Source organism: Drosophila nasuta, chromosome X (genome assembly GCF_023558535.2).
Source record: "Drosophila nasuta strain 15112-1781.00 chromosome X, ASM2355853v1, whole genome shotgun sequence".
Lineage (NCBI taxonomy): Eukaryota > Metazoa > Arthropoda > Insecta > Diptera > Drosophilidae > Drosophila > Drosophila nasuta.
The window spans coordinates 30,271,086-30,296,880 of record NC_083459.1 but is presented as its reverse complement, the minus strand read 5'-3'; the positions used below and the strand labels follow the sequence as shown (position 1 = coordinate 30,296,880).

At 36.4% G+C, this 25,795-nt stretch overlaps 6 protein-coding genes across 7 annotated transcripts in view; 4 read left to right on the top strand and 2 right to left on the bottom strand.

The window, feature by feature from the left end:
- The first annotated feature begins 9,557 nt into the window (after nt 1–9,557).
- On the top strand, nt 9,558–11,441 carry LOC132796838 (cell division cycle protein 20 homolog). Its single transcript, XM_060808155.1, has one exon. The coding sequence runs from the start codon at nt 9,677–9,679 to the stop codon at nt 11,255–11,257; it is 1,581 nt and encodes a 526-aa protein (XP_060664138.1). The 5' UTR covers nt 9,558–9,676; the 3' UTR covers nt 11,258–11,441.
- A 6,190-nt stretch (nt 11,442–17,631) lies between these two features.
- LOC132796803 (AP-3 complex subunit mu-2) lies at nt 17,632–19,532 on the bottom strand. Its single transcript, XM_060808103.1, is given in 7 exon segments — nt 17,632–17,893; nt 17,957–18,409; nt 18,532–18,691; nt 18,754–18,841; nt 18,844–19,078; nt 19,161–19,248; nt 19,371–19,532. Coding segments are annotated over 7 exon segments (1,245 nt in total). The 5' UTR covers nt 19,406–19,532; the 3' UTR covers nt 17,632–17,707.
- Nucleotides 19,533–19,999: 467 nt separating this feature from the next.
- LOC132796381 (small integral membrane protein 4) lies at nt 20,000–20,761 on the top strand. The gene is made up of 2 exons (XM_060807539.1): nt 20,000–20,370; nt 20,431–20,761. Exons 1-2 carry the CDS (start codon nt 20,217–20,219, stop codon nt 20,523–20,525), a joined length of 249 nt encoding a protein of 82 aa, XP_060663522.1. The 5' UTR covers nt 20,000–20,216; the 3' UTR covers nt 20,526–20,761.
- LOC132796382 (ubiquinol-cytochrome-c reductase complex assembly factor 6) lies at nt 20,549–20,761 on the top strand. Its single transcript, XM_060807540.1, has one exon. It carries the CDS (start codon nt 20,549–20,551, stop codon nt 20,723–20,725), a length of 177 nt encoding a protein of 58 aa, XP_060663523.1. The 3' UTR covers nt 20,726–20,761.
- A 2-nt stretch (nt 20,762–20,763) lies between these two features.
- On the bottom strand, nt 20,764–22,202 carry LOC132796380 (zinc finger protein 93). Its single transcript, XM_060807538.1, has one exon. It carries the CDS (start codon nt 22,107–22,109, stop codon nt 20,781–20,783), a length of 1,329 nt encoding a protein of 442 aa, XP_060663521.1. The 5' UTR covers nt 22,110–22,202; the 3' UTR covers nt 20,764–20,780.
- Nucleotides 22,203–22,704: 502 nt separating this feature from the next.
- The window catches only part of LOC132796507 (uncharacterized), a 78,943-nt gene continuing 75,852 nt past the window's right edge, over nt 22,705–25,795 (top strand). The window contains exons 1-2 of one of the 2 annotated variants that reach the window (XM_060807700.1): nt 22,705–22,816; nt 23,028–23,214. In XM_060807700.1, coding sequence (XP_060663683.1) covers nt 22,757–22,816; nt 23,028–23,214 — 247 coding nt within the window. In that variant the 5' untranslated portion in view covers nt 22,705–22,756. Of the gene's footprint in view, nt 22,817–22,847; nt 23,215–25,795 lie in introns of those variants that run through there. The other variant, XM_060807701.1, reaches the window with a different exon arrangement.

Below are 25,795 nucleotides of genomic sequence, written 5' to 3'. Positions count from 1 at the left end.
CTTTTGGCTGACTCAATTGAAAGCGCCAAAAACCCAGTGAGTCAATAACAGCGAGTGAGAGAGGGAGGGGAAGGGAAGGGAAGGGAAGGGAGGGAAGAAGAAGCCAAGCTAGAGCTTTATCTGGTTCAATCTTCAATCTGAAATCCACATCATGGTCTAGCATATCGGATTACAACTGCGACACTCGTGCCATTATTGTGACTCGCCCATTATTTGTTTACTCTGGACTTTTCTAGAGTCGTAAGGTTTTTGGTTGCCAATTCTCAGTTGAGAGTTTTCGCTTCTCGTTTGTCATTCGTCGCTGAGTTAGACTGCAAGTATGCCTTGCTTACAGCACGAACAAGCTCAAGTGCACTTACGTAATGCCATCTGAAAGTCCATGTAAACACGATCCAATATGCCAACTATGAGTGATCCCTCCGAACTACACTTGGAAATATTAATGAAGCTTTTCAATTTGAGATATTAAAAGTGATTTAACATAGCATTTACAGTGGAAGATTAATAATGAAATAAATGAAATATGTTAAGAATGATAAAGATTTCAAGATCGTTATTAAAAATTTATTTCTTTTCATCTCAATAACTTAAGCTTAACAGTTGATATATACATTAACTTTAACAGCGGGTTATTCAAGCTAACATAACATTTACTGAGCGAGTTGACATTAATATTAACAGCAAACATAACATTAACAGTGAGTGCTTAACGGCAAAGAAAAATATAAATATAATGTTAAACCAAGACGATGCTAAGATTGTGAAAAATTTGAAGAATGTTTATGTTTAAGTTTTAGCTGGCATTAACAGAGCGAGCTGAGATTAACATTAACAGCGACTTAAGAAAGCTAACATAACATTAACAGTGTGTGTTTAGCAGCAGAAGAAAGCAATTAAATATGAATGTGATGTTAAAGTAAGACAATGTTAAGATTGTAAAAAAATTTGAAGAATATTTTAAGGAATTTATTTGTTTTCATCTTGATCGTTTAAGCTGAGAAAGAGTTGACATTAACAGATTTGTTAACATATGTTAAAAGTAGTAAAGTTAACATTGTGTGACGCGAACAGAGAAGTAAGTGCAAAAAATGTTACTCTCAAATTCTATTTTATGATATTTTACTAATCAACGAAAATTGGATTTGCAAACGAAACACTTTACTAAAAATAAAGCTAAAGACTTAATAAGTTCCTTATTTCGAAAATGTCGATTTGTACATGACAAAAAAGTATGACAAAATGTTTCTTTATACATTTCTGTATTTTAGTTTAATAAAACTAATTTAATTATATAATCAAAAAATATAGCAATTAAATTTTCAACTGCCCTCTAAAACAGATTTCTAAACGTTGATCTGTTGACATCTGCAAAGTAAATAATGAATGCAAAACGTTGCTATAAATATCAATAATCGATAATTTGCTGGTCATATCGATCGATGATGAGCATAAATGATGGGCAATATTTCAATATTTATGGCAGTGGGCTATCAAATGCAACAATTGCTCAATTTGTGGCCACACATTTCTCACATTCCAATTGCAAATTGTAACTTGCTGTTGACCTGTAATAAAATTGTTTGGGGCGGAGGCGAAGGCGAAGGCGAAGGCAAGTGCGATTTTATGTCATAGGCGCGTTCTCAGTTCTGTAATCCACTTGAATTTCGCTTTTCTTTATTTATTTATTTATGTTATTTATTTATTGAGGGCACGCCTGGACAATTGTGTGTGTGTGTGTGTGTGCGAGTGCGTTTAATTCAATTTGATATGCTAATTTGCTTGACCAGACGTCGCAAACATCGCCTCAGCTTGTTGTTGCCTCAAGCTTCTGTTTGTGCTACCTTGCAACAAAATGAACGATATCAGGTTGGCATGCCAATTGCCACACTTTCAATTGGCAGCGCGCTTTGCTTGCGTCATGTGTGTGTGTCTATACACTATCTTTTACACTGTTGCGTCACGCGTTATGCGACAGCTCCCCAAAACTAAAAGGGGGAAAAGTGTGGGGTGACTGCTTCAATCATGCAATCCGTCTGGCTGTCTGTCCGTCACTTTGATGCGATAAAACTCGGTACGTTTTAAAGCTACAGCTGTCAAATTTATAGTGCACACTCCTTTGGCATTTAAGTGCATTTCTACGATTCGCTATCGTATATTTTCTTTCATAATTTGCCAAAACTTACAGGGTATACTTTTTTGATTGATTATGCACACAATTTGGTTATGTTCACAACTAACTGAACCCCACTGTTAAATTTAGAGAATAGTTTTTGATTCGAATTGAATTGCAAATGAAAATTGAATGGGGTGGCATTATTGCGAACTGGGAAACTGGATAGCTTGATAGCTGATCAAATTGAGCTTGAGTTTTATAAAGAGCGTAAACATAAAAAAAAAAACAACAAACGAACAAAGACAATAAACAAAAGCTGACGACTAAAAAACCATAACAATAAATCTGACAAGTCAAACGATAAAAAAAAACACAAAAGACCAGCCCAAAAAACGAGGGAAGCAAGCGAGTGAGCGTGAAAGCAGAAGAATACCCTGTAGAAAAAGTGCTATAGGAAAAGAGATATTTAATTACAGTTAGGAATAGATATAATAAAAATTAAACTAAAATTAATTACAATAGTAAATATGTAAATGTAGTAAAAAGTGTTTAATATCAACTACATTTAAAATATTAATAAATACTATTAAAAGAATGAAAATTAATCATAAAAATCTTGAGTAAAAATTGATTTAATCTCACAATCTTGTTTCAAGATTATTCTTTTTAAGATAAAAAAAATCTTAAGCCAAGATTTTTTCAATCTTGAGTGTGTAATATTAAAATTAACTCAAACTTGTGAATTGAGTTTTCTTTTCTTTGCGATTCTTCATTATAGAACAAAAGCTACTTCAAGTCCATCATACCCAACGCGTTCAGCCTACAGAATTTTTTCGCAAAGCTTTTAAATAACTAAATTGTGTCGAAAATTAAGGGAGAGCTAGCCACATTCATACTATATAGTATGTGCCTACTATATATATATCAGTATATAGTATCTGCGTGTTTGGGGCTATCAGAGGTTATGCAACTTGTGACCGCCGCCGCCAGAGGTCGCCACGTTGCGTTGATTCGCGTTTATGCAACACGCGTTTAGCGTTTTCTTTCTTTCTTCTCTGTGTTTTGCGCTTTGCCAATTTGTTTAGATTGAATTAAAATTACAATTTATTTACGCCATTTGGCGGCACATTTCATTTCGTGACGAATTAACCTTTTAACCACTCAAGGTCAACAGGGGAAGAGGGGAGGGAGAAAGGGAGTTCTCTTTAGCTTTTGAAATTATTATTCATTCGTTTATTTTTGGGGGCTGCTTGAAGTGTTTTTTTTTTGACTTGATTTCAATCGGTGATCTTTGTTGTTGTTGTTGCTATTGTATTCGGAACTTCCCTAAAACAAGAACAGTCAACGCTCCCTTTGACGTAACGCCCTTTGTCTGTAAGTCCCGGAAGTTCTCCCGATCACTTTCTCAAGGTGAACAAAAATTTCCAATATATTCGAATATTTTTGTAAATACATTTTTTCGGCAGCATTTCCTACTTAAATTATTCCATACAAAAGGTTATATGAGGAATTTATACATTTTTAAAATTACATTCAAATTTTTTTTTTACTGGTTTTATTTTTATGTATTTAATTGTAGTTGTACAATTTCTTAATATTTTATAATTTTTATTCTAATTAAAGGTCAGGCAATAATAATAATAAAACGCTTAATTAATTTATTGCTATGGCTGGCAATCTGGTATATTTTGCATTCTATGGTATTTTTTCGAATGTAGTACTATATAAATATACCAAATACAGCTGTTGGTATATTTAGTAGTATATTTGTGGTATAATACCGCACTGTTATGCTATATTTTGTGTGTTGTACTTTATCAATATACCAAATATAGCTGTTGGTATATTTTGCAGTATATTTGTGGTATAATACCGCACTGTTATGTTATATTTTGTATGTTGTTTTGCATTAATATACCAAATACAGCATATTAATGTGGTATATTTTAATTGTAGTACTTTATAAATATACCAAATATATCTGTTGGTATATTTTCCAGTATATTTGTAGTATAACACCGCACTATTATGCTATATTTTGTGTGTTGTACTGCATTAATATACCAAATATAGATGTTGGTATATTTTTGGTATAATACCGCACTGTTTTGTGTGTCGTATTGCATTAATATACCAAATACAGCATATTAATGTGGTATATTTTAAATGTAGCCCTTTATCAATATACCAAATATAGATGTTGGTATATTTTGCAGTATATTTGTGGTATAATACCGCACTGTTATGCTATATTTTGTGTGTTGAACTTTATCAATATACCAAATATAGATGTTGCTATATTTTGCAGTATATTTGTGGTATAATACTGCACTGTTATGCCATATTTTGTGTGTTGTATTGCATTAATATACCAAATACAGCATATTAATGTGGTATATTTAGAATGAAGTACTATATCAATACTTTTTATACTTTGGAATTAATTTTTGAATTATCTAAAATTAATACTTCATTTCCAATTCAATATTTATATTTCCTTATATATTTGAATTTGATATTTTTAAATTATTTATATTTTTTCCTCAGCCTTTCTCTCTCCGTATAATATTAAAATCTTCTCAGATCGTAATGATGACAATCTGAGCTAATTTGATTATAGTGATTGTTGAAGTTTACGATCTGTAAATTATAGAGTTGTAACTGCGATGCGTCCAGCTGTGTTAAATGTGAGTCGTGTGAATTTTTCCATTTGTTGAATTTTGTTGTAATTCACGATCGAGTTGTTTTTCTCCTTTTTTGTGTGTTTGTTGTGGCAATAAATCAATTAACCAAATGGTAATTAAATGTGCCAAGTTTTTAGCATAGTTCTAGCTGTCTTTTCCCCGTTCCATGTTGACATCTTGATATTTGCATTTACTTATCATATTTGGCGATTTGGCGACGACAAATTATCATTATCATTATCGTGTCGCACATCTAAGCCTAACACTTATATATCAATCTATTTTAAACATATTGATTAGCATAGCTCGAACATCGCTCTCTCCCTCTTTCACTCTCTTTTCCTCTCTCTCTTTTTTTCGCCTCGATTTTTGGTTTTGTTTTGTTCAATTTGTTAATTGTTTATCATCGTTGACTTTGTATGCAAAATACACATTGTTCAATTACTTCTTTTCGTTTTTTTTTCGTTTATTCACAAGTGCGTGAGTGTGAATCACAGCGTGTGTGAGTGTGTTTGTGTGTGTGTGTGGGAGCGTGTGAATCTTTGAGCCTTTTTTTTGTTTATGCCACATTTGACATGTTTGTTGTTCCGATTGCGTTTAATGAGCTCACAATAAAGCGAACCCTTGCTCCAGCTCCCTCTGACTCACGTTTCTCTCTCTTTCTCTCACATACAGTCCTACCTCTACCCTCTTCCCCCTTTAAGTCCCGCCTCTTCCCTTTTGTTGAACAATAACTTTTACCCTTCCATACAATGTTTCGATTTGCGCTCATTTCCCAACTGTTCCAAGCTGTGCTATATACGATCTGCATAGCTTTATATAACTTCCACTTTTCACCTATTCATAGCTGTTCTACTTTGGGCATTTGCTATTGTTTTGATCTCTTGTAAAATTGAGAATTTTGCTACGTTTGTTGTCTTTATTTTGCGGAAGTTTCAATCGTTTTTAATAAGTGCAGCAGCGACAAATACTAAAATATGCTAGCAACATACCCTGGCTAGGTAAATAAAAAAATACAATAAGAAAAATAATTTAAGAATTTATTAGACCCTTTGCGAGTTTTTTAATTCATTTTATTTTCATTGGGCAATTTCAATAAAATTTGGAATTTTTTTTATTGAAATTTGTTAAAAAAAAATTAAATTTCATATTAAGTCATATGCTTTCGAAATGTTGTCTACATGAAAACATTAGAAGAAAGAATAGAAACAAGAAGGAAAGATATAGTGCGCCATTTTTCTTAAAATATACTGAATTAATATACGAAAAATTCTTAAACATACCAAATTTATATATCGAAAAAAAAAACTTAACTATAAACTTTATTTGTTTTCAATAAAAATGCGGCATTATTCTAAAAATATATCAAATTAATATACTAAACACACTCAAATATACCAAATATATGTCGAAAATACTTAATTATACCGAAAGCTATTCCCGTTGTCCGCTGTCAATAAACGTAGTACAGTGAAATATTATTCTTAAAATATACCGAATTAATATTCCAAAAATAGTCAAATATACAAAATACACAAATATGCCAAAGACTATATTTGGTATATCGACATTTAAATAGTGATGCTATTTTAAAATTCACAGCTCTGTGAGAAACTTTTAAGATTGATTGAATGAAGACTATGTATATCATGCAAGTACTTATTTATTATGTATACTATATGTATGTAGTTTATGCTTCTCTATAATCATACATTCATTTAAAACAAGTAAGAAAGCTACAGTCGAGTGTACTCGAATGTGAGATACCCCGCTACCCATTTTGAATAAAAGAAATATACTTTGCGGTACTTTTCTCATAATATACCGAATATACTGCAAAAATACTAAAAATATACGAATTGGTATATTAGGTAGGCGTTTTTGCCCATACAAAAGTATTTCTTTAATAACTTCCACAATTTTTATCTGATCGCAACCAAATTTTCAGGAATCATAACTACTTCAGCAATTATTGTATATACCAAAATTCTAGCTTTAAAATTACGCTTGTTATTCGATTTTTTTGATTTGCGGGGGCGGAAGTGGGCGTGGCAAAAATTTGAAACAAACTTGATCTGCATGCAAACATAACAAATGCTATCGAAAAAAAATTATAGCTCTATCTCTTATAGTCTCTGAGATCCAGTGTTTCATACGGACAGACGGACAGACGGACTTTCTTACTTGTTATATCAATAATTAAGCGAGTAAAATTGAGTGGAAAAATTGATTATTGCCACAACAGGGCATATCTATATTAATATTTATATTTATATATATTATATATTCATTTCAAATTATGGATATACGAAGCTTAGGAGTTCATATATATTGTGATTGAATTCTTTTCTGTCATTCTCTTCGTCATAGAATTTACTCATTATCTTTAGATAGATAGATTGTAAAAAAATAAAGAATATAAAACAAAAAAATTGTGATTGAATTCAAATTCAGCTGTCATAACCTGCTCACACATTTCCAGGGTATATATATATATTTTTTTTTTAAATATTTATATTTATATTTATATATATAATATTATATACATTACTAAAATTATTATTGTGATTGAATTCAATTCTCAGTCTATAATTTAACATTACTTAAATTGTGATTACTGTGATTGAATTCAATGCTCAGTCTGTCATAGCCTGCTCACACATTTACAGGGTATAAGTGGGCAGTCAGCTAAACAGAGGCGTCAACGTCTGCCGTTGCAATTTAGCGTGTGGATCTCAAATGCCCCGTCTGCCATCTGTCCATCTGTCGTGTGTCTCTTTGTCCGTCCATTTGCCCTCCTCTACTATATGTTATTTGAGGCCAATCAGCGTTTCTAATTAGCCGGCCAGACGCTTATTAGACTTTGGATTTTGGCCATCAGCTTCAGGTTTCAGTTTCAGCGTTCAAACTTGCAGCTTAGTGCACTTTTTTTTTTTGTTGCTTGCATCTTGTTTCAACAACGCAAACAACAATTTTGCAGTTCAAACATTTGCACAGTGTCAGCGAACAAGTTGCATAAATTATTAATAATATTGAACAGAAAATTGCAATTGCAATTGCAATTGCACGATTCATTGGACAAACAACAGAAACTACAGCAAATGATGTGGGAAAACCACAGAGAGCAGAGAGTGAGGCAAAAAGCAAAGCAAATACAAACGTTGCCTGCTAATGACAAATGCATGTTGCCTGTTGATTTCGCTGTTGATTTTTCAAATATGCCCTAACAAGCCGAGACTCTCAGCGAACACATCAAAGATAAGAGCACGATTGCAGATGGCATGAAGGTGTCGCAAGAGAAGGCTGGAGAAGGGAAGCAAGGGGAGTGGAAGGGGAGGCAAGCTGGTGGAACTTGTTGGAGTGCACTCCAGGGTCGTCTGACCCTGACAATCCATTCAATAGTTGCCACACAAGACTTCAATGAAACTTTGTTTAGAGTTCGGAAAAAAAACACAATTTGATTTGAAAGTAAATTTATGTTCTATGAAGAAGTTGATATTTAAGAACAAGTGTGCTCGACTGTGAGATACCTGCTACCTATTTTGAATAAAAGCAAAAGAGTGCGTTATTATTCTTAAAATACTAAATATAAGGCTATATTTGGTATACTGATAAAGTACCACAAAAATACTGAAATATATCAATATATTTGGTATACTAATGTGTCCCATGTTGTTCAAGTGTCAAACAGTATTACAATTAAAAATATACCAAATTAATATACCACAAAATACTAAAAATATGTCAGGGTCTATAGTTGGTATATTGATATTGTACTACATTCGACAGAGTACATATATGTAAGGCTATATTTGGTATATTTAAAGTACTACATTAAAAATATACCACAAAAATACTGAAATATATCAAACTGGTGTTTCCCATGTTGTTTAAATGTCAAACAGTATTACAATTAAAAATATACCAAATTAATATACCACAAAAATACTAAAATATACCAGCTGGTGTATTTAGTATATTTTTAAAATACTACGTTCGAAATATACCAAATTAATATACCACAAAATACTAAAAATATACCATTATCTATAGTTGGTATATTGATAAATTAATATACCGAAAAAATACTAAAATATACTAACTGGTGTATTTAGTATATTTTTAAAACGCTACGTTCGAAATATACCGAATTGATATACCACAAAAATACTAAAAATATGCCATGATCTATAGTTGGTATATTAATAAAATACTACATTAAAAATATACCAACTGAATATACCACAAAAATATTGAAATATATCAATATATTTGGTATAATAATGTTTCCCATGTTGTTTAAGTGTCAAACAGTATTACATTTAAAAATATACCAAATTAATATACCGCAAAAAATACTAAAATATACCAACTGGTATATTTAGTATATTTTTAAAATGCTACGTTCGAAATATACCGAATTGATATACCACAAAATACTAAAAATATGCCATTATCTATAGTTGGTATATTGATAAAGTACTACATTAAAAATATATCAAATGAATATACCACAAAAATACTAAAATATATCAATATATTTGGTATACTAATGTTTCCCATGTTGTTTAAGTGTCAAACAGTATGACAATTAAAAATATACCAAATTAATATACCGCAAAAAAATACTAAAATATACCAACTGATGTATTTAGTATATTTTTTAAATGCTACATTCGAAATATACCGAATTGATATACCACAAAAATACTAAAAATATATCAAAATCACTTTTCTCTCGACGCTTCAAACAAGCAACACATCCTACAAACGAGTCAAATAATAAACAGCAAATAACGTAAAAATTGTGATTTTAATATATTGTAGTAAAAATATAGTAAAGGAATTTAGTAAAGTAAAACATACAAAAACTTCAAAAATGTCGCAATTTAACTTTGTGAGTGACCTGCAAAATGCCCTAGTGATGGACGGGGACACGCGTGGTCCTGCGCCCCGCTGGAAAAAGAAGCTGGAGGCGTCCATGAATGGAAGTGCAAACACCACACGTTCTGTGCTCTCCGTCTCCGTCTCCTATAACACTAGTTTCTCCGGCGTCCAGGCGTCGACAAAGACGCCCGGCAAGAACTCTGAAGCCAAAGCAAAAAAATCCATGACAACGCCATCCAAGACACCTGGAGGCGGCGATCGTTTCATTCCCAATCGAGCGGCAACCAACTTTGAGCTCGCGCACTATCTGGTGAAAAAGGATGATGAGAACGATGAGCAACCCACGGGCAGCAACAACGATAACAATGTACAGGCATCGGCGGCCAAGAGTGATCACCAGAAGCTTATTACAGAAGCAGCGCAAGTGAGTGGAGACAACGCCAAGAGTGGACGCATTTTGTGCTATCAGAGCAAAGCACCTGCTGCGCCTGAATCGCACACAAATCCTCTAAAGGTTGTCTATTCTCTGAAGACGCCCATATCGACCAAGAGCGGATCACGTTACATTCCAACCACCTCGGAGCGCATACTTGATGCTCCCGATTTTATCAACAACTACTATCTCAATCTGATGGACTGGAGCGGCGATAATATTGTGGCCGTCGCTTTGGGCAATTGTGTATATCTGTGGAATGCTGCCACTGGAAATATTGAGCAGCTCAACAAGTACGAGGAGGGCGACTACGCATGCGCGCTCTCCTGGATCCAGGAAGGTCAGACACTGGCTATTGGCCACAGCACTGGTGCCGTCGAGTTGTGGGACTGCTCCAAAGTAAAGCGTCTGCGTGTGATGGACGGTCATGGTGGTCGAGTTGGCTCCTTAGCATGGAACTCGTATCTAGTGTCGTCGGGCAGCCGTGACGGCACCATTATCCATCATGATGTGCGCTCACGAGAGCACAAACTATCTTCATTGAATGGCCATGCCCAGGAAGTGTGCGGGCTCAAGTGGTCCACCGACTTCAAGTATTTGGCCAGTGGTGGCAACGATAATCTGGTTAATGTCTGGCCGCTGGGCAGCAGTGGAGTGGGCACTGCACAGGAGCCACTCCATAAATTCACGGAGCATCAGGCGGCTGTGCGCGCTTTAGCCTGGTGTCCTTGGCAAACGAATACTCTGGCTTCGGGAGGTGGCACTGCGGATCGTTGCATTAAGTTTTGGAATGTGCACAATGGTTCGCTTATTAAGTCTGTGGACTCCAAATCGCAAGTGTGCTCGCTGCTCTTCTCGCGCCACTACAAGGAGCTGATTTCGGCACATGGGTTTGCCAACAATCAACTGACTATCTGGAAGTATCCAACGATGGTGAAGCAGGCGGATCTAACCGGACACACGTCGCGTGTGCTCCAAATGGCCATGTCCCCGGATGGCAGCACAGTGATTAGTGCTGGCGCGGATGAAACGCTGCGTCTATGGAATTGCTTTGCACCCGATCCAATGGCGGCCAAGAAGCTGGCCAGCAATGTGAACAGCAATGTCAAGAAGAGCGTTTTCCATCAGAGTCTGCGTTAGGACTACTTTAATCTCATCATCTAATATTTAACTAGCTAAAAATTAATGTACTAGGAATTTTAAGACACCAATTGATGTTTGATGCATTTGGATTTATCTTATATTTGTTAATTTAAGAATGTGCATTTCTATTATGTGTATTTCATTACGTTTTTATTTATGTGACGCATACTTATGTATTGTAATAAACCTTATGTATTTCATATTTGGTATACTAATGTTTCCCATGTTGTTTAAGTGTCAAATAGTATTACAATTAAAAATATACCAAATTAATAGACCACAAAATACTAAAAATATGTCAGGGTCTATAGTTGGTATATTGATATTGTACTACATTCGAAATATAATATAGAGTACATATACATAAGGCTATATTTGGTATACTGAAATACTGAAATATATCAAACTGATGTTTCCCATGTTGTTTAAGTGTCAAACAGTATTACAATTAAAAATATACCAAATTAATATACCGCAAAAATACTAAAATATACCGACTGGTATATTTAGTATATTTTTTAAAATGCTACGTTCGAAATATACCGAATTGATATACCACAAAAATACTAAAAATATGCCATTATCTATAGTTGGTATATTGATATTGTACTACATTCGAAATATACCAAACGAATATACCACAAAAATACTGAAATATATCAATATATTTGGTATAGTAATGTTTCCCATGTTGTTTAAGTGTCAAACAGTATTACAATTAAAAATATACCAAATTAATATACCGCAAAAAATACTAAAATATACCAACTGGTGTATTTAGTATATTTTTTAAAATGCTACGTTCGAAATATACCGAATTGATATACCACAAAAACACTGAAAATATGTCATTATCTACTGTTGGTATATTGATATTGTACTACATTCAAAATATACCAAACGAATATACCACAAAAATACTGAAATATATCAATATATTTGGTATACTAATGTTTCCCATGTTGTTTAAGTGTCAAACAGTATTACAATTAAAAATATACCAAATTAATATACCGCAAAAATACTAAAATATACCAACTGGTGTATTTAGTATATTTTTAAAATGCTACGTTCGAAATATACCAAATTAATATACCACAAAAATACTAAAAATATACCATTATTACAATTAATAATATACCAAATTAATATACCTCAAAAAATAATAAAATATACCAACCAGTGTATTTAGTATATTTTTAAGATGCTACGTTCGAAATATACCAAATTAATATACAAAAATACTGAAATATATCAATATAGTTGGTATACTAATGTTTTCCATGTTGTTTAAGCGTAAAAGAGTATTACGATTACAAATATACCAAATTAATATACCGCAAAAATACTAAAGTATACCGACTGGTATATTTAGTATATTTTTTAAAATGCTACGTTCGAAATATACCAAATTGATATACCACAAAAATACTAAAAATATGCCATTATCTATAGTTGGTATATTGATATTGTACTACATTCAAAATATACCATGGAGTACATAATATAACAGATTGAATAAAGATGCATCTTGTTGCTCTTGAATAGCACTTTAATTGAAGTAAGGAATGATTTTGGGAATTATTTTTCGTATTAAAAATAAATACAAAAATAAACGAATTTCGTATGAAAAAAAAACGAAAAAGTTTATGTTGTTTTTTGTAGCTGTAACTTTCTTACTTGGTTTGTTTTTTTTTCTCAGTTTTTATAGAAAGAATTCAAAAATTTAAATTCTTAATTATACGTACAATATTACATTGTTTTTTTTTGTATTTGATATGTTTCTAGTATTATTATATTTAAAGCATTATACATTAATTTTACTAAAAGTAGAATTTATTTAGATGAAGCTTGCTCAAGAGTATTGCAAGTATCTGGAATGCTTGAAATGCTTTTGACTATTTGATTTCAAACAAATGTGCAACCTGCGTGGTGTTGTGTTAAAAGGGCGTGGCAAAGTGTGTTGCCAGCAATTGCCTTTGGTTGGAAATCACTTAGCACTCCACAAAGAGTCTGAAGTTTGCTGAGCACATTATGAAACTGGAGCGTAGCCAAGCGGAATTCCATTGGGAGCTTAACTCTGAGGTGGAGACACGTTAATTGGCAAACTAATCAAGTTGCACCTGCTGCACTTGTTGCACAGCGTTTCTGTTGTGTGTTGCAAGTGTGGCTCATCAAACACACAGAGCACAGTGCCTGCAAACAGTCTGTGTACAAGTCGTTCAGCAAACATTTCATTAGTTTACTATACACTTATTTACTCAGTTTTTAATCAGTCACGATGCTCTTGATTTGCGCAAAGTGTTGCGCTGCTCTGGTAAATAATTCATTTGCATTTGTTGATCGTTGAAATCTATGAGATTTCTTACGACTTATCAGCTGAAAGTGAAACGCGATTCAGGGTTATAATAGAACAATTTCAAAATACAATTTTGTTTAACATTCTTTCAGACAATCACTTGAAATTTTACGAGATATATATAAGTTTAGCTTTCATCGGAATTAACATTTAAGAATGCAAACTTTGTATAAGAATATAATGTAAATATAAACAAGTAAGAAAGTTACAGTCGAGTGTGCTCGACTGTGAGATACCCGCTACCCATTTTTAATAAAGTCAAAATATTGCGGTATCATTTTCAAAATATACCGAAAATACTAAAAATACTAAAAAATATACCAAAATTGTATGTTTGGTATATCGATATAGTACACCATTCAAAATATACCATAAACGGCAGAATATACCAGATTGTCAGCCAAAGCAACTAGGACCCCTAGTAAGAAGGCGTTTTTGCCCATACAAAAGTATTTCTTTAATAACATCCACAATTTTTAACTGATAGCAACCAAATTTTCAGGAATCATAACTAGTACAGTAATTAATGTATATACTAAAACTCTAGCTTTTAAATTAGGCTTGTTATTCGATTTTTTTGTTTTGCAGGGGGGCGGAAATAGGCGTGGCAAAAATTTGAAACAAACTTGATCTGCGTGCAAACATAACAAATGTTGTCGAAAAAAATTATAGCTCTATCTCTTATAGTCTCTGAGATCTAGGTGTTCATACGGACGGACGGACAGACGGACAGACACACAGACGGACATGGCTAGATCGTCTTGGCTGTTGACGCTGATCAAGAATATATATACTTTATAGAGTCGAGGATGCCTCCTTCTACCTGTTACATACATTTTCTGTCGGCACAAAGTTATAATACCTTTCTACCCTATGGGTAGCGGGTATAAAAATGAACATATTTTTGTGTTAACTTGGATTTTTGTAAGAACTTAAACGATTTTGGTATATATCATATATATCATATTTAGTTATGCTCTGAAGTAGTTTATCATTATTCTATGCATTTGCATCTGTAAACAAAAATTACTATGTAATAAAAGAAACAGCAATGGGCGTGAAGAAGATATATAGAAGATATATCTCAACCTTAACAACCTTATGTATATATTTTAACAAATTGCCAGCGTTGAAATGATTTGCAAATGATTTAAGACGCAGCTTTTAACTCAATTTCAACTTGCTGCTAAAAATAAGGTGCAGAAAAAACAAATGATGACAAAAAAGTGGAAGGCAAAGGTGTTGAACTGGTTCAGAATTGGGTTAGGTGCAGTTAGGGCAACAGTAAGAGGGGAAGAGAAAGAGAGAGCAAGACAGAGAGAGAGAGAGAGAGTGAGAGAGAAGCGGCGCCTTGTTTGCTGCGAGTTGCCAGAACAATCCTTTGACTGTACTCAAAGTGAAGAGAATGAGGTGCTTAAAGGTGTTCTAAAGGAGAGAGGAAGAAGGCAGCAGAAAGAGAGGAAGCGACAGAGAGAGAGAGAGAGAGAGAGAGAGAGAGAAGGAGAGTGGGGAGCTTAAACCAGTTTCGACTTTAAGTTAAATTGCCATTAAGCGCTGTGATTGTCATATGTAAATAAGTTGAAGTTGCCAGAGACGCGAGTGTATATATAAATATATTATATAGTATATAGTATATAGTATATAAAGTGTAAGCATTTATTGCTAAATGTTAACAATTGCAGCAATGACAAGCATTTCTCGCGCGCACAATTGTTATAAATATTTAACGAATTTTCTTAAAACGATTAACAAAGCAAAACTGTGAACGTTAATTGAACGAAAAACGCCGTTGAAATGTGAGAGAAACAAAAGACTTAGGCAACGAACTTGGGGTCGGGGCTAATGAGTCTAGGGCTCAGCATGTGGCATGCCACATGCCACATGCCACATGCCACAACAAAAGCCTAAACTCGGCTATTTGCTGTGACTTTGCTTTCCCACGCTCGCGATTTTGGCCAAGTTAAAAGCGCAGCTCAGACGAAAAGTTAACCATCGAGCGTGTGTGTTTGTGTTTGTGTATGTGTGTGTGTGGCAGGTCTTGTCTAGCTGGCAACAAGGCGTATCCTCGCTTTTTTGGTGGCGCTTGTTGGCTACCGTTCCACGCCGCATTTGCTAGAATCCAAAAATCGGAAAGAAACCGGTTGGCAAGCAGCAAAAAACAAAAAGTGCACAAAGTGCAGATAAACACAAAAACACACACACACGTAACACATACAGTATATATTCGATATGTGTGCAAGAGAGTCAGCAGAGGCAGCAGAAAATCAAAATCAAGTTTTGCATTTTCATTTCAATTTATTGCTTGCTCTTTTTTGATACCGTCTAACCTTAGGTTAGAAGGGTATTATAAGCAGAAGGGGATAACTCCGACATCACAAAGTATATATATTCGTGATCAGCGACAACAACCAAGATATAGCCATGTCCGTCTGTCTGTCTGTCTGTTTGTCTGTCTGTCTGTCCGTCCGTATATTCACCTAGATCTTAGAGACTATAAGAGATAGAGCTATAATTTTTTTTGTTTCAAATTTTTGCCACGCCCTCTTTCGCCCCGGAAATTGATAAAATTCGAATAACAAGTGTAATTATGAAGCTAGAGTTGCCATCGGATAAAAATTTGAGAAGTTTTTTAAGAAATACTTGTGCATGGGGAAAAATTCCCACTGTACCGGATGTCTTAGTTGCGTTGGCTGATAATCTAGTATATTTTAGTACGTTATGGTAAGTTTTAAATGCAGTACAATGTCAATATACCAAATATACCCCATGGTATATTTTAGTGTTTTCAAATGTAGTACTTCATCCATATACCCTTTGATATATATTTTAGTATTTTTGCGTTATATTTTTGGTATATTTGTAGTATATAATTTTTACTGTTAATCGGTAGCGGGTATCTCATAGTCGAGTACACTCGACTGTAGTTTTCTTACAAGCATTTTTTTTGTTTGCTTCGTTTATTTCGTAGGTTTGTTGCTAAGCGACTGGCGACTGGCGAAGTTGCAACTTGATTTCCAGTCAAGTGGCGAACAAGATTCTGCAGCCAGTTTTAAATATGGCGACGCTGCAACACACACACACACACGCACACACATAGAGTGTGTAAGAGAGCGGCAGCTTGCATACAACACATTTTGTATACCCCGTAACTGTGCAAAAGTTGCTAGGTTTGAGTAAACTTAATAGGTCTTAGGTCTAAGAATTTGTTGTTTAACATCAGGAATTCAAAACAACAATTTTATAAATTGTTGATAAATTAGAAACACAAAATACCGCATTCAATTTCATAAAATAATATCGTTTATTTATATGTGGAATATATGTATCTACCATAAAAGATATTTGATAGTGTAAAATTCGAAAGGCAAATCACAAAGTTAAACAAAAACTGTTGAACAGTGTAAATTATGCTAACGCCATCTATCGGTCATTGTTAAAGGCCCACAAATTGTTCACAAAATAATTAATGAAAGCGTTTACTTTTATTTACATATATAGAGATTATATACACTATTTTCAATTAATAAAATATGAAAAATGTATTATCCAAATATATTAAGTTAATGTGCAATTCATTGAAATGGCAAATATACTAAACAAAAAAAGCTACTAAGAAAGCAATGCACGTAGTGTTGGCGCCATCTAGCGGTCGTTGATTTATATCCACTAGTTCTTAATGCGAATGAATGATTTTGGTTTGGTTTATATCTGCATCTGTAAGGCGAGCATGTTCAATTAAAGAGAACTTTTAAGTATTTTGAGCAAATCTATTCGGCTTGCGAAAAATTCGAATATAAATATTTAAAGCTTTCCCCCAAAATTTACATTTTTGAAAATAAATCTTTTATATATGCTAAACCCCCAAGTTTAGCTTGAAATAGAATTAAACAAGCATTTTTGATGTCAAAAAAAAAAGATGGATTATAATAATATAACATTAGTTTACAAGAGATTAGTGAGACACACACAGTACAATTCGTATGTTGGAAAAATGAAAACTTAAAAAGTTGCCTTTGTTCTTTTTTCTTGTTGTACACTTAATTAAAGCTTAGTAAACTGGCAGGCTGGGCGTGGCGGCGTGGGCGTGGCTACATGCGCACCTGGAATTTGCCAGCTTTGGTTAAATACTTGACGCCCTTAAAGGGCTTGTACTTCTCGCCATACATATCGAGGCGATTCACTTTGAGCCCCGAGACGGCAAGCTGTGAGATTTGGAATTGCACATTGATCGATGGATTCGCATCGATGTTTGTGCTGCCCGGCATTATCGACACCTTGAACAATGTGAAAATAATTAGTTAATCAAATAACATATAGAGTATATATCAATGCTTTACCGATCCACGTATGTTGGGCAACTTGGAGACATCGATGCGTCCCACATCCCAGGAGAGCGTTTTGCTCACCGAATCGAACGTGTATTTGCCCTGATTCGGTGTCAGCAGACAGTTGAGCACACACTTGGGCATCGTCAGCTCCAGCTTCACCTTGTCCACAGTGCGTCCGAGCGTGTTCCTCGGTCCAATCGTTAGATCGAGGCGCCCCTGTTCGCCCGTCTTAATCGAAAAGTTGTGCCGTATGTAGATGGGAATGGTCACCACCGATGGCTGATACGATTGATACGACATCAATCGGAAGTTGCCGTCGGGCGGTATAAACGAGAGCAGACGTTCAGCTTCCCAGCGCTTGAAGCGAACGCATGGATGGAAGGAGACGTCGTCGAAGAGACGCGGATTCATAAACGACAGCGTCAAGTCGGGCATACCCGACAGCTTAATGCAGCAATCGATCTGAAAGTGTAGAGATATAATCATTAAGTATTATATTATGTTCGAAATTTCAACATTCATTTATTATAACTAATCCCCATTCCCTGATTTAATACATTAATAGTCTTTCTGCCTTTACTTACATGTCCCTGAATCTCGGCAAACACCGTTGATCCCGATTTATCGATGATGGCATCCACCTCCTCGATGACATCGAAGTAGGCCTCATTGTTGTTGTACCGCACTCCGCTGCGTCGCCAGGGAATCGCCGACAATTGACCCGAGGGCAATGTGGTGCTCACACTGCAAATGAAAAACCAGAATTAAGCTCCAGAAGATTGCTCCATTTGAAACTTAAGACAGACTTGCTTTTGCCGGTCACAGTGTTGGCGATGGTGCGCAATATGTTTGGTGGTTTGATTAGCTCCTTGAGTATGTTGCTCTCGGTGGCAAGGGGAAACCATTGTCGAGCATCTCGTCAAGCAGCTCATAGACAACCACATAGTTATCCTTAATCACCGACTCGGAACAGTCGCCGAAATAATCCTGGAATGTGTCAACGACGCGATGCAGAAACTCAATCACGAACAATGGCGGAACTTCCTGTTTGCAGGCGGCCACCAAGGAGACGCTGTCCCTCTGCACGGTGATCAGGTAATAATGAGGCGTGGCAATCACGGGCGGCACATCCTGCATGAAAGAATTAGTCAAATTTGAAGCTGCTCGGTTTTTGCTGACATGTTTCGACGCGTTTCTTGCAAACGTGGCTTACGTATGGAGCGGCTCGCTGGGCGTCGAGAAAGTATTCGCAAACGGAGCGCGACACAACGGAACGCCAATGCTTCTCCAGAAAGACCTCGCTGTGGGTGAGAGAGAGTGAGACAGCGCGATAGAGAAAGAGTGGGGGAGATTTTGTTTTCAATGCTTTTTCACTCATTGCAGTGATAAGACGGCATATTGTATGTTCGATTGGATTGCTTACCCGCTGCTGTTTACAATGAACAGACTGTGTATCATAATTGTTGTTCGTTCTTTGTCTGTTGGCTAAGTATGCATAAATCTGCAGATCAATTTTTCGCCAATAAAAATAAATAAATAGATGTGTTTACGTGTTTAACACAAAAGTTGATACACTACGCTAACGTAAGGCTGACAGCTGTTGTTAGACACAAAATGACGTAAAGGAGAAGCAAATTTGCGCAGCTTACGCAAAACGGAGCACCCTAACGTAAGGCTGACAGCTGTTGTTAGACACAAAATGACGTAAAGGAGAAGCAAATTTGCGCAGCTAACGCAAAACGGAGCACCCGTTAAGCAAGGAAAACGATTAAAATATGTTCTAAGTATCTAGCGAAAAATATTCAAGGCAGAAGTTTAAACTATCTAGCAATTAACGGGAGTGACTCATGGAAAGAAGGCCTTCAGCTCATTAACGTCTTTGTCAAAGTTAAATACATTGTATCAATCAATGTAGGCATGTAAGGTGAAGCTAACAGCTGTTGGCGTAAGCGAGCACTCTTTATACGCAACTGACGCAAAACGGAGCGCACGCCAAATGTAAAGTTAACATCTGTTAACAGGTGGAGCGAGAAAAGTTGTGGAGGTGTTTAACGGACGACTGTTAAACAAAACAGCTGAGCTGAGCATGGGAATGTGGCTTTGCTCTTATTGTTAAATTCGTGTATTAAATTGTTAAGCACAAGTTGCTTTATTAACACCGAAGTTTGCGGCAATTCACTGCCTCAAACCTGTGGCAGCAGACACAGCGTTTACACAGCGCCCTGGGCAGCGAAACTGAAAAGCCGCCCCACGCTTACATAATCGCCCAATGAGTTTGCACAGCAATTTGGTGCGACGCTTCCTCGACAATTGGCCCGGCAAGCGACGCTTTGGCATCTATCGCTTTCTGCCCATCTTCTTTGTGCTGGGCGCCGCACTCGAGTTCTCCATGATCAACTGGACGGTGGGCGAAACGAATTTCTGTAAGTGACAAGAAGCGAAAACTGCTTTGGGCAACTATTCTAAAATATGCTAGTTTTTAGATCGCACATTCAAACGTCGCCAGGCAAAGAACTACGTGGAGGATCAGGCGCATATAGAGCAACTGCAGCAACAAGCAAAACAGCAGCAGGAATAGACAATAAGAGACACAGCTTAACGATGCCTGCTGGCGTCTCGTGGGGACAATACATGAAATTCTTGGGCAGCGCAATGCTGGCCATGATGGCTGGCTCCCAAGCGGTTCACTTGTACTTTAAGCCGCTGGACGATCTGCCCGCGTACATAGCCAAGGAGCAGCAACAGCTGCAGCATCCAGAGAAATCTACAAACAGTTGACTTGCAAATTAAAACATTTGATTTATTATACACAAATTGGTTTTGAGCTTCGAGCTCATTTGTTGAGCAGCTTGTCGTGCACCTTGCCGTGATTCTTGAGGCACGTCTGCTGTCGGAATGCCTGGCCACACACCTGGCAAACATACGGCTTCTCCCCGGTGTGTATATACTCATGATGCCTCAACGTTTTACGAGATGCAAACGATTCGGCGCAATACTTGCAATCGAAGGGTTTCAGCTTCAGATGAACCGCACGAATGTGCGCCTCCAGTTCGAATTTGCGGGCAAACAGCCGGCCACAATGTTCGCAGGGCATCTTGTCGTTGCTGTGCATCAGCATGTGCTGGACGAGCATAAAGCGCTTGGCCATGCGACGGCCACACACCTGACACTCGTGCAGCTGCTGCAGCTCATCGGGATCGGAGCTAGCCGCCGCATGCTGTTGCATATTGTGATACTTGAGGGTGTAGCGGGAATGGAAATGCTTTTGACACAGCTCACAAAAGTGTCGCTCACTATCTCGAGCGTTTGCTGCCGCCTCCGCTGCCGTTGGATGTTTGGTGCGTCGGTGGTACTTAAGATTCGCGGTCTGATTGAACGTGGCGCCGCATTGTTCGCACACATATTTGCGTGCCGCACCCGGTGGCAAGCTGGCACTGTGCTTCAGCCGTTTGTGCTTCTGCATGGCAATGCAACTGATGTAGATGCGTTCACAGCCGGGATAATCGCAGGGATACGATCGCTTCTGGCTGCCATGAATCTCCTTGATGTGTGTGTAGAGGCCGCCCATGAAGCTGTAGCATTTGTCACAGCGATCACATTGAAACGGCCGTTTGCTGCCCTCGTGCACCTTACGTATGTGCGCCTGCAGCGTCAGATTGTGGGCAAAGCAGTGACCACACTGCTGACACTTGAAGCTGTTCTTGAGGCCTTTGTAGCGTCGCTGCTGCACTTGCTCTGGGGCAGCAGGTGGTTCATCAAATGGATCTGGTTGAGGAGCATTGTCGGCAGCCGCAACAGCATTGTCATCCTCTGTTTCCAGCGCTGTCTTGTCCAGCATCAGGTCATCCGTTTTGTGCTCCTCGTAAACGATTTCAAAGCTGGCAGTTTGTTGTTTGTTCTCCCTTTGCGATTGCAGCATGGCCAACAGCTGCTGGCGACTGTTGCGTGCCTGCTGCTGAAACTGCTCGTAGCTCAGCAGCAGCTGGTGGCACGCGTTGCACAGTCGTTGCGGCAACAATTCGCAACTCAATTCATCCGGCTGCCAATCGAGATGACGCTGCAGCAACTCTTGCAGCTCCGCGTTCATGTTTGTGCCTTCACTTCCAGTCTCCATGGGATGCAGACACGTCAGGCAATTGTTGCCACTAAGTAGCGTACGCATTGTTGCAACCACAACACAACAGAAACATCCAAATGCAAAAAGTATACAATAAAAAAAAAAAAACGTATGGATCTCTGATTGTCAACAGCGGCGCAACGGTGGCGCAACAGCGGCCGAATGTTGCCACCGCGGGCAAAGTAAACAAAATACTCAGCAGCGGCACAACGGTGACGCAACAGTTGTGCACTGTTAATGCACATAACGTTGCCACCCTAGCCATGCAAAGAACAGTGGCTCAACGGCGGCGTAACAGTTGCCGGCGCCAACTTAACATCGCTCCCTGCCATGTTTTTGCTCCTTACGTGAAACGCGAAGTGAAGTGAAGTGCATGTAATTTGCGGTTCATATAATTCTTTATTTTTAATTGCGGTGTTGTAGCTAACGTGTAAATTATGGTGAAACAGTGTTGGCGTAATTCTAATTGGCCACACAAGTGTTGTGTTCGCCCTCACAGTGCGCGTGTGTACGTCTTAACAGCGTCGGTGTTACCATATCGAGTTTGTGCCGTTTTACGGTTACTCGGGTTTGTTCGTGGTCGACATGTTGTGCTTTCCGTGTGTGTGTTTTTTTTCCTTTCGGTTTTTTTTTTTGTGTGGCGCGCGCCAAAGCCATTTGCGCGTCCAATTGGTGGCACAGTGCTCAGTTGCATGCTGCCATTCAACAGCAGCGCAAGCAGACGCACGCAAGCAGATAAAACGCAAGTGTTTGTGAGTTCTATTCCTTTTTTTGGCGCGCAAAAGTCGCAGTCGTTGTTGTTGTTGTTGCTATTGTTATTATTGTTGTTTGCTAATTGCAGAGCGCATTTGCAAAATTAATGTGACAAGTGACACAACAGGAACGCGAACATTTGTTTGTTAATTAATTGTGTATGTGCTGTGACTCTTGCCACTTTATTTTGTTTTCATATTTTTGTTCAAGTGTGTAATTGTGTTGGTGCTCAAAATAAGTATACAAATAGAAAACAATGTAAATCGCGTTGCAATGGCGTTGAGCAGCCGCAGTAGATATTCACATTACAACAACTACAACTACAAATCCCTGGGCGTCGCCAGCACGCATCTCCGTTGGCTGGATTGCTTCATACGGCTCTGCTTGTTTACACGAGGTAAGTCGAATGCGGCGCACCGCATTACACAGTGCGTATACTTAATTTATGTGCGACAGCAAGAAGAAGCAGATCTTGCTGTACTTACAACACAAATCTGTGTTTTGCCTTTTGTGGGGTTTCCGCTTTAACATCACTTTCTCACCGTTCAATTGAACCAACAGCTGCAGCATAGTGTATTACAATTTAGCTATTTTCGGGCTAAATTTTAATTTAGCTATATTGAAATTAGTTTAGCTTTTTTTGATAAGGAAATTTAATTGATGGAATTAAATTAGGCAGAAATATGTTTTTAAATATATTTAAATAATATATTTAAAAATTATTTTGTTGTGCCGAATATTACGGATGTGTGATTCAATTTTTTTAACTGGATTGGAATTTGCTAGCTAGCCTTGAAAGTATTCACTTTACCATCATTCTATACTGGGATAATTGTAATTTTATTACATTTCATTCAAATAAAAAGAAAGGGTTTTGTTAAGAATATAGACTGTCGTTATGTTTCATTATTGGTCAATTTTGCATTTCTAAAGATTTACTTTTCATCACTTTGTGTAGCATATTGCATCTCTAAAGAAGCAATTTCAATTCAATCTTAAAAATATAAACTTGGGAACAAATAATAATTACGATATAGAATTTTGGTTTCCTAAATATTCTAGCTTTTATAGCTATTTCGATATGCTAGGCCTGATTAGCAGGCATCACTGCTGCTTTCCGTTTATGTGTAAAAGGCAAATGCTATTAATATGCCCACAAAATATTGCACATTTCAAGTATCGCAAGCTGTTGCAACTTTCAATTCTCAATCTTTGGACTACAAACAATGAGAGACAAGCGAATTGTCTAAAGATAATCTGTGGCAAAGTGTGAATACCGAAAAACTTTGTCCGGACTCGCTTCGACGACTCATATTCAAAAAATAAAAAGAGTTCGCTTGAACCATAAGCTGACTTTTGATTGACCAAACGGGTTTGCTGGCCAAGTTTTTCCACCATGATGATGATGATGATGATGACGTTAACGATGTGTGAAGGGTCATTTTGCCTTCATTCAATTACAGCAAACTTTTCGAAATACTTGTATCCTCAACTTTTTTTCACGCTGATCTCCTCGTTCACTTGCCAGTTGCTATGCAGTTCGAAGCAAAGTCTAAGAGATTGAGATTTAGCATCGCAGTATAAGGGTTTTAACTGTCAGCTAAGCTAAGTGATTTAACGGTAGTTTAGTACTAGCAAATAGTTGGCAAAAGGCAAAGGAAATCAAAATGTACTAAAGACTACTAATGTAGCTGGTTTACTATATTTTTTGACTCGTCATAAATCTGTTCAATACAATAAATGCACATTTAATAGACTTATTAAGACTCTTTTTTTATTCGGCTAGCGATAATCGTAAATATGGCGAATTTACGAGTATTTATTTAAACATTAATTGAGGCAAAGCATCGAAAACTTTTACCAAATGCACAGCAGGTGTCAAAATGAACTCAATTATTTAACAGATGGCAAAAACGAAAAATATAGAAATTTTGACAGCTTTTTGGGCTATTTTATTGGCATACCCTGCAATTATAAAGCTTGTTAGTGATGTTGACTTGAAGGCAGAAAATGTTCGATTCATTCGAGGCGTCTCTAACAAAGTTTCTTTATAATTCTCATAATATTTTTGAAATATTTTCCACTCAGAAATTGTTGCCATTAATCTAAAAGATGTCATCATATTTGTTTGTTATTTATAAATATTATAGTTATACAGTACTTAGTATTTTATTAAATTATAATTATATAATGCTTAGTGTATTTTAAAATTATTTTCAACATTTAGAATTGGAAATTGTAGATGTCTTTATATTTTTATGTATTTCTGTAGTTCAAAGCAAATCTTATTTTACAAAACACATAAATTTACACAATTTACTTTATTTTCCACAGAGTTCTTTTTATGACAGTATTTAAAATGATGATTTTTTGGTTTCTTTCTTTATTACAAATAGCCAATAAATATTTTTCCTAAATTCTGCACAAAGAAATCACAAATGCTAGGCAAAATAAAATTAAATCAAATAGAAACAAGTAAGAAACTTAAAGTCGAGTGTGCTCGACTGTGAGATACTCGCGACCCACTGCAAATTAAAGTCATGTTTTAATTTGAAAATATACCAAATTAGTATACAGAAAAATACTAAAAAAATATACCAAAGTAAAAAATATACCAGAGTGCAAAATATGCCAAATCAATTTAAACCCGTAGAGACAGATAAGTATAAGAGTATAAGTTAGTCGGTACGCTTGTTGAGCACGATTTAAAAGCGTTTTTTAATATACTATCTTTTAATGCGTTGCTTGTTTATATAGAGACAATAACCAAGGATCTCTCTACTATAAATGTATTTGGACTTTATGGCGAGCAGGTGAAACGCCAAAGCAAATAGATTGGAAAATCCTATAAAAAAAATGCTCAGCACCTGTATAAAGTCCATGTTTTTATGTGTGTTTGATGAGGGCAACCAGAGAGAGTGTGGGATAAGAGGGGAGGGGGAAAGAGAGGGAGAAGGGGGAAGGGGGAAGGTTGGGGA